This window comes from Hemitrygon akajei, chromosome 17 (genome assembly GCF_048418815.1).
Source record: "Hemitrygon akajei chromosome 17, sHemAka1.3, whole genome shotgun sequence".
Lineage (NCBI taxonomy): Eukaryota > Metazoa > Chordata > Chondrichthyes > Myliobatiformes > Dasyatidae > Hemitrygon > Hemitrygon akajei.
In genome coordinates this window covers 55103806-55118636 of record NC_133140.1, presented here as the reverse complement: position 1 = coordinate 55118636, position 14831 = coordinate 55103806, and the positions used below count along the sequence as shown (strand labels likewise).

The window sequence follows — 14831 nt, the reverse complement described above, 5'->3', positions numbered from 1 at the left end:
CTTTCATTCCCAGAATCATCCCTGTGAACCTCCTCTGAACCCTCTCCAATGCCAGCATATATTTTAGATAAGGAGCCCAAAACTGTTCACGATACTCAAGGTGAGGCCACACCAGTGCCTTATAAAGCTTCATCGCTTCTGTGTTCTTGTATTCTAGACCTCTTGAAATGAATGTTAACATTGCATTTGCCTTCCTCACCACTGACTCAACCTGCAGGTTGACCTGTCAGGTGTTCTGCACTCTCAAGTTCCTTTGCATCAATTTTTGGATCTTCTCCCTGTTTTTTAAAAAAAAAATAGCACATTTATTTCTTCTGCCTGACCATGCATTTTCCAACGTTGTATTTCATTTGTCACTTTCTTGCCCATTCTCCTCACCTGTCTGTCTTTCTGCTTTCCTATTTCCTCAACACTACCTGCCCCTCCACCAGTCTTCGTATTATCTGTAAACTTGGCAACAAAGCTGTCTGTTCCATCATCTAAATCATTGATGTGCGGCGCATGGCCAAGTGGTTAAGGCGTTGGACTAGTGATCTGAAGGTCGTGAGTTTGAGCCCCAGCCAAGATAGTGTGTTGTGTCATTGAGCAAGACACTCAACCACTTAACCACACATTCCACCCAGCTGAAAATGGGTACCGGCAAAATGATAGGGGTTAACCTTGCGATAGACTGGCATCCTATCCGGCGGTGGGGGAAGAGTCTCATACTTTCAGTTGCTTCACACCACGGAAACTGACATAACCTGATGAGCCTATAAGGCTCAGGACAGATTTAACTTTTAAATCATTGATATATAGCATAAAAAGTAGTAGTCTCAACACCAACCCCTGCAGAACACCACTAGTCACTGGAAGCCCACCAGAAAAGGATCCTTCTATTCTGAATGGATGCCTTCTACCAATCAGCCAATGCCCTAACCATGTTAGTAACTTTTCTGTAATACCGGGGTAAGCAGCCTCTTGCATGGCGCCTTGTCAAAGGCCTTCTGAAAATCCAAATATACAACATCTACTGCATCCCCTTTAGATAGATAGATGGATAGATACTTTATTCATCCCCATGGGGAAATTCAGCTTTTTTCCAATGTCCCATACACTTGTTGTAGCAAAACTAATTACATACAATACTTAACTCATTAAAAAAAAAATATGATATGCATCATCCCTACCATTATCTACCCTACTTGTACTCTCAAAGAATTCCAACAAGTTTGTCAGGCAAGACTTTCCTTGAGGAAACCACACTAACTTTGTTCTATCTTGTACTGCCTCTCTTCTTCAAGAGTGGAGTGACATTTTCAATTTTCCAGTTTTCTGGAACCATGAGAGTCTAATGATTTTTAAAAAAAAATCATTACTAATGCCTCTAGTATCTCTACCACTACCTTTTTCAGAACCTTAGCGTGCACTTCATCTGGCTCGAGTGATTTGTGTACCCTTGGGTCTCTCAGCTTTTTGAGCACCTTCCCCCTTGTAATAGTAACTGCACTCACTTCTCTTCACTCACATCCTTCAACATCTTGCGTACTACCAGTGTTTTCCACAGGGAAGACTGATGCAAAATACTAATTTAGTTCACCTGCCACCTCCTTGTCCCCCATTATTAATTAGAAGCATAGAAAACCTACAGCACAATACAGGCCCTTCAGCCCACAAAGCTGTGCTGAACATGTACTTTAGAAATTACAGAGGGTTACCCATGGCCCTCTATTTTTCTAAGCTCCATGTACCTATCCAGGAGTCTCTTAAAAGACCCTATTGTATCTGCCTCCACCACCATTGCTCTCTGTGTTTTTTTAAAAAATACCTTTGACATCTCCTCTGTACCTAAACTAAATGTCATTAAAGTATGAAAGCAATTCTTATTTTAAAAAAAGTCACTTAAGGACATTTGAGTGTTGATTCTATGCCAGCTCTCTGAAGTATAAACTGATTAGCATCTTTTTTTTTACAAATGCCTTGAAGTAATAATCCAACCCTATTTTGAAGACTGTACAATGAGTAAAAGTCAATGAATTCCAAACCCTAGCCACTCACCATGGTCATTGTTTCTTCATACTCCATCTTGTTCTTTGCCATTTGTCCAACAGCCCTACATTCTTGTTATCAATGGTTCAGTCAATTGGATATAGTTTTTTATTATTCATCTGGTCAAAACATATATAATCTATTGATCTGCTAAGCTGAAAGGAGATAATGTACGCATTTCTGCATAATCAAACCTGGAACAATTATAATAATTCTCTTCTTGAATATCTTGGAGACCTTCATATTGTCCCTAAAGTGTGCAGCCCAAAATGGGAAATGGTGAACTGGATCTTATGATTCTTACCCACTTGCATTGCACTGATGGCACAAAGGTTAAGTTAACAAGCTATTAATCTTGGGGCCAGGTCACAATCTGGAGATGTAAGTTTACATTCCATCAGGGCAACTAGAATGTTAAGTTCAGTTACTATTCTGAAATGTGGGAGGGGATAAAAGGAGTGACTAATCTTAGTAATAATGTTGTGCAAAAATAAAAATTGTATTGTCAAGTGAGCCCCGGAGCTTAGTGAAATCCAGTAATTTCCTTGCCTAACTTAAGATCCCATTGTCTCCTAGCATCAGGTTGGTGTCAAAGAAGCCAAAGAGCTATTCCCTTCTGCCTGTATCCTTGCACCTTTAGTGAGACAGGATGCACTTGGGGATTTTGATGGAGGAGTATGGTCATTTAGCTGCTATTTGACTTATCTATGGGAAAGCCCTTCCAACTTAGACAAATCCCCAAATGTTTTTGAGGACTCTATATGATCAACTGAGGTTGGAGAATATTTTAAATCCAATTCAGAGCCCAGATTGTTTCTAGGTGATCCATCCAGTTTTATTCTGTTTGAAGCTAGCAATAGCAATCCAACTGAGCACTTTGCCTGGCCAATTCAAAAGGCAGTTAAGACTCAACCACTTTGGTAAAGTCTGGAATTACAAAAATACCGAACTGAATAGGATGTCAGATTTCCTTCCCTTAAGGATATTTGTGCCGAAAGGATGATCCATCTTGACATCCTACTGAGATCACAGATGATGGTCTTAACCTCCTTTGATTTGCATTGCATGGTGTCAAGAAATGGAGCACTGGGAGCACTTGCATCCAAGAGCTAGCCACGTCTCTAGCTAAACTGTTCCAGAACTGGCATCTGTCCAATAATATGTATAATTGCTCAGGTTTTGCTCATAAAAATGGCCCATGCTTCAGCAAAATACGGGAACTATCATCAACAATGCTCTCAAGGAGCACTTACTACCTGTTTCTCCAGACCTCCTCATAACCTGGGTCCAAACATGGACCAAAATAAATGTGGCAGCTTTAGAGAGGGTGTAGAAGAGGTTTATCAGGATGCTGCCTGGATTAGAGATCATGTCTTATAAGAAAAGATTGAGCGAGCTGCTGCTTTTCTCTTCGGAGTGCAGAATGAGAGTTGGCTTGATAACGGTGTATAAGATAAGGAGCTTAGAGTGGACGGACAACATATTTTGCCCAGAGTACAATGACTAATACAAGAAGGCATAATTTTAAAGTGATTGGAGGAAAGTATGGGGAGATGTCTTTTTAATTCTTTTACTTAGTGGTAATACCATGGAACACACTACCAGGGTTGGCAGTGCAGGCAGATACGTTAGGGACATTTAAGAGACTGAGATGGGCACATGGAGGGTTACTTGGAAGGGAAGAGTTAGATTGATCTTGGAGTTTATTAAAAGGTCTACACAACATTATTGGTTGAAAGGTCTGTACTGTGATGTACTGTTCTACAAAAGCTGACAGTTACTGTCTTTAGTGTCAGAAGAGCATTTGACTAAATATGGCAAATTTAAGTTAATTGATGCAAGGGAAACTAGTTGAGCAGTTGGGTCATACCATGCACGAAAATGGGTGATTGTTGGAACTCAAAACCTGATCGTAGAAGTTCCTTAAAATATTGTCCATGATCCTGCCATCAGTTGCTTCAGTGGTCTTCCTTTTATTATGTCACAGGTGGGGTGTGTTGATGGTGCACAGAATGGTCATTTGCATTCATCAACAGGTGATGCAGCCCAAGCCTTTCATCATCTGCCAAGTGCGCATGTGGCTCCAACTCTGAAACTCTCCTTCAGTCACCTAACCTTTTCCCTACACTACCAGCAAATGCCCCCCCCCCCCCGCACTTTTAACATTGATCCTCTTTCCTTCCTCATCTGTTCTGATATAGGATCTTGACTCAAAACATTGCCTATTCCTCTTTGCCTTCTCAGAGCTGCTTGACCTGCTGTTCTTCCATTGATTTATTTTTGCTCTGGATTCCAGCATCTGCATTCTCTTGTTTCTCCAGGTCTCTTAACTGTTGCTTTTTGAACAGCAACTTGGGGTTTAGTGACTACCCATTATAGGTGAGGTAATTCGTCTTTATTTTAAATAGGCAAGCATATTTGGAATATTGATTAACAATTCAAATAACTGTTGATTCTATTGGCATGGAAAATTCATATTACTTTTCTCAATTAGGTATGCACCATCAAAGAGATGGCACATAGACACAATAATGAAAGTCTTAACAACGGTAAGTGTGATCTTGGCTTAAACCAGGGAAAGGGAGGATATGTTCCTAGAAACGTCTGTTTTGTTTTACATTAATATAAAGCCACACCATCTGCGCATGTGTCAAAAACATGAAAGAATTTAAAAACATGTTTACTTTGCAAACAAATTCCTGAAGAGTGAATTTATTCCATATCTTGAATTATTGGGTAGTGATCTGTGAATCTGAAAGGGGGTGAACTTCCATTACCCGAATGGCTGTAACATGGTGTCACTCTAAGCTGGGCTATTTTTCCACATTTGTTTGCAAAGGTTCACAGTTATCATTCACAAATTCTAATGCTTAGTTTGTCCAAGCTGCCCGTTATTTTTTTTTATTGCTACAACAAAATGCCAAAACTGCTAAAGTTGGGGAAATTGAATTTTCAGCATTTGAAGAAAGTGATAGGAAGTTCATAATACGCCTAGTATTATGTAAACTAACAATGACAGCAAACCAAGTAAGGGTAGAATAAAAGGATTTTTTAGTAACATGTTTAGTGATGAATGAATAGATTACATGATTTACATTTGATAACAGTTTGCTTTTCAAGTTCTGGAATATGATGTAATGGATTATAGCTTTAGTGACCTGGGTATGGTCTTGATCTCAGTTCCTGTCTGTGTGAAATTTTCATGTCTATGTTGGCACAGTAGGTGATGCTATTGTATGACTCCTGCACTTGAGATTAAATCCTGATCTAGGATGCTGTCTGTGGAGTTCGCTCATTCTCCCTATGATCGTGTGTGTTCATTGGATGCTCAGGTTTTCTCCCATTTCCAAAGACATGCTGATGTAGCTGACAATTTTAAAAACCTCTTGATGTAAATGGGTGGGAGGAAAATTGAGGGATGTAAAGAGATTATGGAAGCGAGACTGATGGGGAAAAGCTCAGATGGCATAATGCGATGGGCTAAGTGATCTACTAATTTGCAAGAAAATATTGTATGTTACAAAATTTGAAAAAGGACAATTCCTTGCTTGTGACATCCTGGAAAAAAAGATAATGGTTAGTTGATGTTCCCCACAGCAGAGGGTGTGGGAGAGAAGGGACACGTGTGTGATTTAGATTCAACTATCCTATGTCATGGGTGAAGAGCTCAACTGCATCTAGATAGAAATTTTCTTTAAATGATCCCACTTTTTTGTTGTGAATGTTTAAACCCTGAAGTTCCAGTCATACTTATCTAACGATTATCTACATAGCACACGAAAGACTGATAGAGTGCCAGAATTGGAATGGTGTCACACAGCAACTTCACTACCTGCTATGCCACCACAGATCATGCAAATCTCACTGATGTCAGGTACTTCAAATCATTAAAAGGTAGAAGAATACAAATGTTAAGAAATTGCTTACTGAGCAACTGTACAGAGAAAAACTGAGTTAAGATAGATGACTATCCAGATCTGACACAAAATTAAATTATTAAATTCAGGATTGAGCCCCCAAGGGCCACAACATTCCTAGATGGAAGGTGAGGTTCTGTTTCTTGAGCTTGCATTGAGATTTGTTTGTAAGAGGCCAAAAATACAAGTCAGAGTAGGAAGGAGAGTTCAAGTGACATGAAACTCCTTCCTTTCATAAGTTAATTGTAGAAGAGTGTATTAAAGAACAAGCTAGAGAAGCGTAGGGAAAGAATTCCAAAGTTATGATCTAAATGGCTGAAGCCCTAGTTGAGAGTTGGACAAACACACTACCAGTGCTGGAGGAACACCTGTTCTTAGGCTTGAGGTGGTTAAAAATATCATGCATTCAGTGTGTCAGTGAAAGTTTTAAATTTAAATAAATGACCATAAATTTTAAGCTAAGTATGTACATGACCATGGTTTCATTCAGGACAGAATAATGCTTCTATACCTGTAACTTTTATTTCATGTATAATGTTTTTTTTCCTCTCAAAGTTTTAAGTTTGAAGTACAGCTTATATGAAGAATATGCTACCAGAATTGTAAAATGCCTTGGTATTTTTTCTTTGATTTTAGGCTGGAAGTTATGTAAGAGATGATGCGGTGCCTAACTTGATCCAGTTGATAACCAACAGTGTAGAAATGCATGCATATACAGTACAGAAACTTTACAAAGCCGTCCTGGAAGATATCTCTCAGGTACAATGTGTTAGATTTGAACTTCTTCATGATTGAAGCAACTTAGGTGTTTTATTTTTGCAAGGGAAAATAGTGTTTTTAAAAACCTTGTAGTTATTTTGTCTCATTTCTATACTTTACCCCATTATGATAGGCTAAATTGCTACAGGGAGCTGATGTTTGACACTTAGGCACTCTAATGGTAAAGCTTTGGCTGCTTTGTCTTCAAATTTTAATTCCATCATGCAACAGAATGAGATTCAAATAGCTTTGCCAAGTAGGTTGCAACTGAATTCTTCCTTCGTAGCACTGTTATGTTTTTAAAAAAAGAACATTGAGAAAAATAAAGTAGGTTTAGATCAGGGATTCCCAACCTGTTTATGCCATGGACCAATACCATTAAGCAAGGAGTTGATGAACCCCAGGCTGGGAACCCCTGACTTCAGATTCTCCCCTCTCTCGCACATGGTTTGCCTCTTAGCTTGACCTCAGGATCACTTTTGTTTTTAATACAATGTTTATTTGCCGCCATATCTAAAAATGTATCAGTCCACTTAACTCTCTGCTACTTTGTCAACATTTATGATTAATTTTATCAATTAGTCTTAAGTTAATTTCCATTTAGATCCTGAGATTTCAGAAGTGTACGGTAAAAGCTCTTATCTGGGATGCACCAGTGTCAGTTAATCATACGTTCTGGCTAAGCTGATATTCACACTCAAGTTTATTGTTATCTATACAACCAAATGAAACTATATTCCACAGACCATGGTGCACCCGCAAAGCATATGTCACACACAGCACATAACACAAAATATTACCACATAATACATTAATAAAATATAATTCAAAGTGCATGCAGTGTGCAATGCAGGTTATCAGTATAGGAAACAGCTTGCTGTCCAAGTGACCTTGGTTGTATTCATTAGTCTCAGAGCCTGAGGGAAGAAGCTGTTACCCAGTCCTGATGTTCCTGTACCTCCTTCCTGACAGTAGTGAGTCAAAGAGTGTGGCCTTTTTTCTGTGCTCCAGGGTTTAGTAGAAATGTTCTATCTTAAGTGCTGGTTGAGCAAGCTTTGCTACAATTTAATATACTTGTATTAATGTGTTTGAGTTACATTTTCACTACTCACTTACTAATATCTAATTACTAACTACTAATTTCTAACTACCTAATTATTCATTATAGCTTATAATTGTTCACTTTTTTCTCTTGTAATCTTCCAACAATTGATAATTTTTCTCTTTCCTACTCCTCCCATTTAACTCTATGCTAGTTATTAATGTGCAGATAACCACTCTGATTTTTGTGTATAGACTGGTCAATAAAACTCTAAAATGGTATACTTCATTGTTAGGCTGGAAATTTTGTAAAGCCTTCATATTTCTAAAATGCTTTGAATTGAATTACTAGGCATAACCATTTGGCCATTGGAAGCCAAATTACTGAAATTGTTAAGCTGCTGAATTTCAGAACTACTATATTGGTGGAGGCATTTTTCATAAATTTTGCTTTTATCTATTAAATCTTTTCTATAGTTATTGACTACATTCCCTGTACATTGCTGATTTTCTATCTTTTTAAATCTTTATTAATTTTCAAATACATAAGCATAATAACAGTAGTACAGAGAGATTGGGATTACATTGTTGGTAAACAGTATACACGAGTAAAAGCTATAGATAACACAAATGTACTAAGCCTCACAAATCTTAATGTAATTAAACATGGTAGGAAAAAAATGAAAGCATGTCAAAAAAAAACCCAAATTAGAAATAAATAAAAACCAAACTAAACAAAACTGGGCTATTATATTACATCGGATGCAATCAATAATGTCAATAACTCTGCTCCTCTACCAAATATTTAAGGTTAATAGAAAGGATTCGGAAAAGGTCAAGTTACATCATATGGAAGTGTTGAATAAATGGTCTCCAAGTTTCTTTGAATTTAACTGAAGGGTCAAAAGTGACAATTCTGATTTTTTTCTAAATTTAAACAAGATATAGTTTGGGAAAACCATTGGAATGTAGTAGGAGGATTAATCTCTTTCCAATTCAATAAAATGGATCTTCTCGCCATTAATGTAACAAATGCAATCATCCGACGAGCTGAAGAGGATAAATAACTATGTTCCACCATTGGTAAGCCAGAAGTTACAGTAACAGGATGAGGATTTAAATCAATACTCAAAGCTGTTGAAATAATATCAAAAATGTCTTTCCAATGTTTCTCCAAAAGAGGGCAAGACCAGAACATATGACTGGATTTACCTGCTGAACCGTGTCTACGCCCACCTGGACAAGACCGCAAGCACTGTGAGGGTAATTTTTTTGACTTCTCCAGTGCATTCAACACCATCCGCCCTACTCTGCTGGGTGAGAAGCTGACAGTGATGCAGGTGGATGCTTCCCTGGTGTCATGGATTATTGATTACCTGACTGGCAGACCACAGTATGTGCACTTGCAACACTGTGTGTCAGACAGAGTGGTCAGCAGTACTGGGGCTCCACAGGGGACTGTCGTGTCTCCCCTTCTCTTCACCATCTACACCTCGGACTTCAACTACAACACAGAGTCTTGCCATCTTCAAAAGGTTTCTGATGACTCTGCCATTGTTGGATGCATCAGCAGGGGAGATGAGGCTGAGTACAGGGCTACGGTGGGAAACTTTGTCACATGGTGCGAGCAGAATCTTCTGCAGCTTAATGTGAAAAAGACTAAGGAGCTGGTGGTGGACCTGAGGAGGGCTAAGGCACTGGTGACCCCTGTTTCCATCCAAGGGGTCAGTGTGGACATGGTGGAGGATTACAAATACCTGGGGATACGAATGGACAAAAAACTGGACTGGTCAAAGAACACTGAGGCTGTCTACAAGAAGGGTCGGAGCCATCTCTATTTCCTGAGGAGACTGAGGTCCTTTAACATCTGCCGGAAGATGCTGAGGATGTTCTACGAGGCTGTGGTGGCCAGTGCTATCATGTTTGCTGTTGTGTGCTGGGGCAGCAGGCTGAGGGTAGCAGACACCAACAGAATCAACAAACTCATTCATAAGGCCAGTGATGTTGTGGGGGGTGGAACTGGAATCTCTGAGGATGGTTGCTGAAAAGAGGATGCTGTCCAAGTTGCATGCCATCTTGGACAATGACTCCCATCCACTTCATAATGTACTGGTTAGGCACAGGAGTACATTCAGCTAGAGACTCATTCCACCGAGATGTAACACTGAGTGTCATAGGAAGTCATTCCTACCTGTGCCATCAAACTTTACAACTCCTCCCTAGGAGTGTCAGACACCCTGAGTCAATAGGCTGATCCTGGACTTATTTCCATTTGGCATGATTAACTTATTATTATTTAATTATTTATTGTTTTATATTGCTATATTTCTTCACTATTCTTGGTTGGTGCGGCTATAACGAAACCCAGTTTCCCTCTGGATCAATAAAGTATGTCTGTTATATGAATAAAAACGAGCGAGCTTATCTTTAGACATGTGGGCCCTATGCACCACCTTAAATTGTATCTACTCATGTTTAGCACATATAGAGGAGGAGTTAACTAATTGAAGAATTTTCTCCCATTTCTCTGTAGGTAGGGAAAGTTGAAGTTCCTTTTCCCATTCATTCTTAATTTTATTTGATATACCTGGCTGTATTTTCATAATCATATCATAAATAGTTGCTATTAAACCCTTCTGATAAAGATTTAAACCTAAAATTTTTTTGGTGATATGAGTTGGATATGAATTTGGAAAAGTATGTAACATATTATTCAATAAGTTTCTAATTTGTAAGTATCTAAAAAAAAATTTTAAAAAAAGGGACCTGGGTAGATTATATTTATTAGACAACTGTTCAAAAGACATGAAACATTTATCCAAGAATAAGTCAGATTTTATTTCTATCATCAGAATATTTCACCTCATTCCATTAAGCTTTGGTGAGCTGGTTAATGGTGTACATGACGATCTTTACTTGTGTTTTCACTTAATCATTTGGTGATTCCTTGCAAATATTCTGCTTCCTATTTTCCCATTGGTTTTTCATGTAGATTACATTTTGTTTATCTTTAGCTCCATGCTTGCAAATGGAGGCTTGCCAAGGTGTTCTGAAAGCCTAAATTATCTATATATTGTCAGGACTTCTATAAAAATTGGAATGTTTTTCTCCTTGGTATAATAGTTGTTGTCAAGTAGAAATTTCAGTCTGCTTAAGTTAGGTGAATGAGCCTGTGACTAGTGAAGAGAATTGAGTTCGATTTACCATTCAGTTAATTTCAGTCAACTTTAAATTTGAAATGTTGCAGTGTTATCTAAGTAAACGGTGACTAAATTTCACACAGATTCTAATTTAATACTTATTGTCTGTTATGCTGTTAATAGAAACATAGAAAATAGGTGCAGGAGTAGGCCATTCGGCCCTTCGAGCCTGCACCGCCATTCAGTATGATCATGGCTGATCATCCAACTCAGAACCCTGTACCTGCTTTCTCTCCATACCCCCTGATCCCTTTAACCACAAGGGCCATATCTAACTTCCTCTTAAATATAGCCAATGAACCGGTCTCAACTGTTTCCTGTGGCAGAGAATTCCACAGATTCACCACTCTCTGTGTGAAGAAGTTTTTCCTCATCTCGGTCCTAAAAGGCCTCCTTAAACTGTGACCCCTCGTTCTGGACTTCCCCAACATCGGAAACAATCTTCCTGCATCTAGCCTGTCCAGTCCCTTTAGAATTTTATATGTTTCAATAAGATCCCCCCCCTCAATCCTCTAAATTCCAGTGAGTATAAGCCTAGTCGATCCAGTCTTTCTTCATATGAAAGTCCTGCCATCCCAGGAATCAATCTGGTGAACCTTCTCTGTACTCCTTCCATGGCAAAAATGTCTTTCCTCAGATTAGGGGACCGAAACTACACACAATATTCTAGGTGCGGTCTCACCAAGGCCTTGTTCAACTGCAGTAGAACCTCCCTGCTCCTGTACTCAAATCCTTTTGCTATGAATGCCAACATACCATTTGCCTTTTTCACCGCCTTCTGTACCTGCATGCCCACCTTCAATGACAGTTGTACAATGACACCCAGGTCTCGTTGCATCTCCCCTTTTCCTAATCGACCACCGTTCAGATAATAATCTGTTTTCCTGTTCTTGCAACCAAAGTGGATCATGGTTAAGACAGCAATGAAGGTCCTCCATATCTGGTGGTGCTCAGGATTTCTTTCATTTCAGTAGCTTCCTCTCATTTTTAACTACTGTCAGTCATGCAAGTCCTGGGTGGAGACTCAGGAATACCATTTCATTCAGATAGAAAAGGATTCTTCATTCCAGTTTCCATAACAATTTTGTTTCACTAGTCAGGGTTGTTAGCCCTGAGCTGAACCCCCGAACTGGAGGTCTGATGATCCACTCTGTATGGCCCCTAATCTTTGAACTTTTTGGCATGGGTGACCCTACCAAGAGCCAAACCATAAAACCTTGACTCCAGCCAGCCTTGTTCTCTGGGTCATCAAGCCACACAGGCCTCCAAACTATGACAATGTTGTGGTCTTCTTGGAGGCTAATTTAATAAATGACTAGTAAATTTGCTTTGCTAATGTGTTTTGTGGATATGTGTAATTCAAACAATATTAGTTACTTTATTTTAAAAAATCATAGTATGGGATTATTGCATGATTTGTATTATAGGGCAATTTGAATTTTGTGATTTGGTTTAAAATATTTGGTATAGGAATCCTTTCTCAGAATCAGGTTTGTTATCACCAACATATGTCATGAAATTTATTGTTTTGTGGCAATAATACAGCAAAGCATAAAAGTTACTCTAAGCTTAAAAAAAGTGTAAAGAGGAATAGTGTGGTAGTGTTCATGAACCATTCAGAAGTCTGATGGCGGACAGAAAAAAATTCTCCTAAAATATTGAAGTGGGTCTTCAGGTTCCTGATTCTCCACCCTGATGGTAGTAATGAGAAGAGGGTGAAGGGGAATGAGAAGGTGGATGAGTGGGCAAAGAGGGCATTAAAGAAAGAAAATACAGAAATGTACATTAGTATCAGCAAAGCAGAGGCTATGTGTGTAATCTGGGAAAGAATCATCCAAATGTGGCAAGAAAGATGGGACAGAGGGGAAAGGGAGGCATTTATATTAAATACAAAAGATTGTTACAGGTACTAGGGTGGCAGTGGATACAAAAGAGAGGAAACTGTATGGACTGGGTTAAGGCTGGGGCACTGTGCACTAAACAAAACACTGAAAATGATAGGGAAACACCAGACAGGATTGTGTGAGGAATGTCAGGAAGAGGAGTTAGTAGAACATGTAATTCTGAGTTGCAGGAAGTATGGGATACAGAGAGAGATTATGAGAATTACATTAAAAGGGTTACTGGGCATGGGTGAGAGAGCACAGATACGGGTGCTTTTAGCTTTATTAAGGGATACAGGGTTTTTTTTAATATAGGATATGATGGATAAGCAGGAGTAGGGTTACTAGGATGGCCAAAGAAGGAAGGATGAAGTGTAGATTAGGGTGGGTAAGTGTGTGTGTGAATGGGTAAAGGGATTTAGAATGTAAGTCTATCGTCTGATCCACACTCCAGAGCAGAAGGTGGCGGTAATGCACCATTAAGCTGGGTGCCAACACCATAAAACAAGAAGGAAGGAAGGAGAAGGCAGCACGTATTCTGATATAACTTTAGATGAGGTTGCTTTCATCATGTATTCCTGTTCACCTGGTTATGAATATTTGGATGCTGCTATTGGGACTAATTCTTGTTCAATATTCACTTTATATTTGTAGGTGGATGAATAGTAAGAGATATCTATTCTATGTTATTGTATGCTCTTTAGATTTGATGCGTAGTTTATTGTATCTGAAAAGGTGCTGAAGTTGATTGATCTTAATTTGGCATTTAATAAATTAACATTGTGACTAGAAATGGTTTTAGTTTCAATTTTTAAATATATTCAAGTTTTATTAACTGATTATTTTACAACAGCAACCTCTTGTACAAGTGGGTGCTTGGTGCATGGGAGAGTATGGTGACCTTTTAATATCTGGCCAATGTGAAGAAGAGGAACCTATTCAGGTAACACTATTTCAAAGCAGCTATTCAAATAAATTTCATATGAATCATTGAGCTTGGAAGTAGCATAAGAGCATTCTGAAATGCTGAGTAGCAGCCACATGGCCTAATTAAAAATGGAAGCAAAATTACAAGTTAGAAATGCACAGCAAATTGAATTCCTGGTGTGTTTCTGAAGTATATTACAGGAGCCTTGTCTAATTTGGTAGTAGAAATAGTGTCTGTTAAGTCAGTTTTGTGATTTCGTATCAGAATCCCTACAGCAGAAATCTAATAAACTTTGAACGAGATGGTAAGCTAGCTTCCAGATTGCATAAACTAAATTTTAGACATTCTCGATTTTTTCATAGACCCTGTAGATACTTGAATAATGAAAAATGTATGTTTTGGGCAATTTGACCAAAAGAGCTATTCAACCTAAACACACCTTCCAGCAGGGGCTCATAGTCCTTTATGTTATAGCACTTCAAGTGCACATTCTAATACTTGTTAAATGTGATGAATATGTCTCTGCAATCCTTTGAGATGGTGAATGACACTAATGTTTTGTAGATATACACTCTCAGTCACTTTCACTCTCGTCCATTCACTAGCTTCCCATTAGTTCTATGTTCCCTTAACATTGCAGTTTCCTTAAATGCATTGCTTCATGCTGTTCTAAAGCAAATACTTGTTGCTATTTTGTCCAACATTTTTGCAGTCTGAAGATTCTTATGTTATCTGATTTTTTTAAAATTGAATCTTTGTTTAGATCTAAATTGTTAATGGCTAGGAGTCAAAGCTAAGGACTATCTATTGAGCCTTCCAGCCACAAATGCGCCCTTTTTAGCTTTTGCTTCATTCCACTGAGCTAGCTTTGGATTTAGTTTGCCATTCATTTTTGGATTCTATAGATTTCCACTTTGGTTGCCAGCCAGCCAGCCATATAGCAATTTATAAAATGGTATGACAAAATCTACTAAACCAAATGCAATGCTCTCCTTGTTACCTGCTCAAAAGGTGAACAATGAACAACTTACTCAAGTGCTGTCTTTAACAAATGAGTTCTTGATTGATCTGTCTT

General features: G+C 38.6%; 1 protein-coding gene across 2 annotated transcripts in view; it reads left to right on the top strand.

Annotated features, from left to right (window-relative positions):
• The window catches only part of ap1g1 (adaptor related protein complex 1 subunit gamma 1), an 88935-nt gene that overhangs the window by 46121 nt on the left and 27983 nt on the right, over positions 1-14831 (top strand). For both annotated transcript variants that reach the window (XM_073070160.1, XM_073070159.1), the window contains exons 13-15: positions 4523-4577; positions 6582-6704; positions 13682-13771. In XM_073070160.1, the coding sequence (XP_072926261.1) occupies positions 4523-4577; positions 6582-6704; positions 13682-13771 (268 nt within the window). The remainder of the gene's footprint in view (positions 1-4522; positions 4578-6581; positions 6705-13681; positions 13772-14831) is intronic.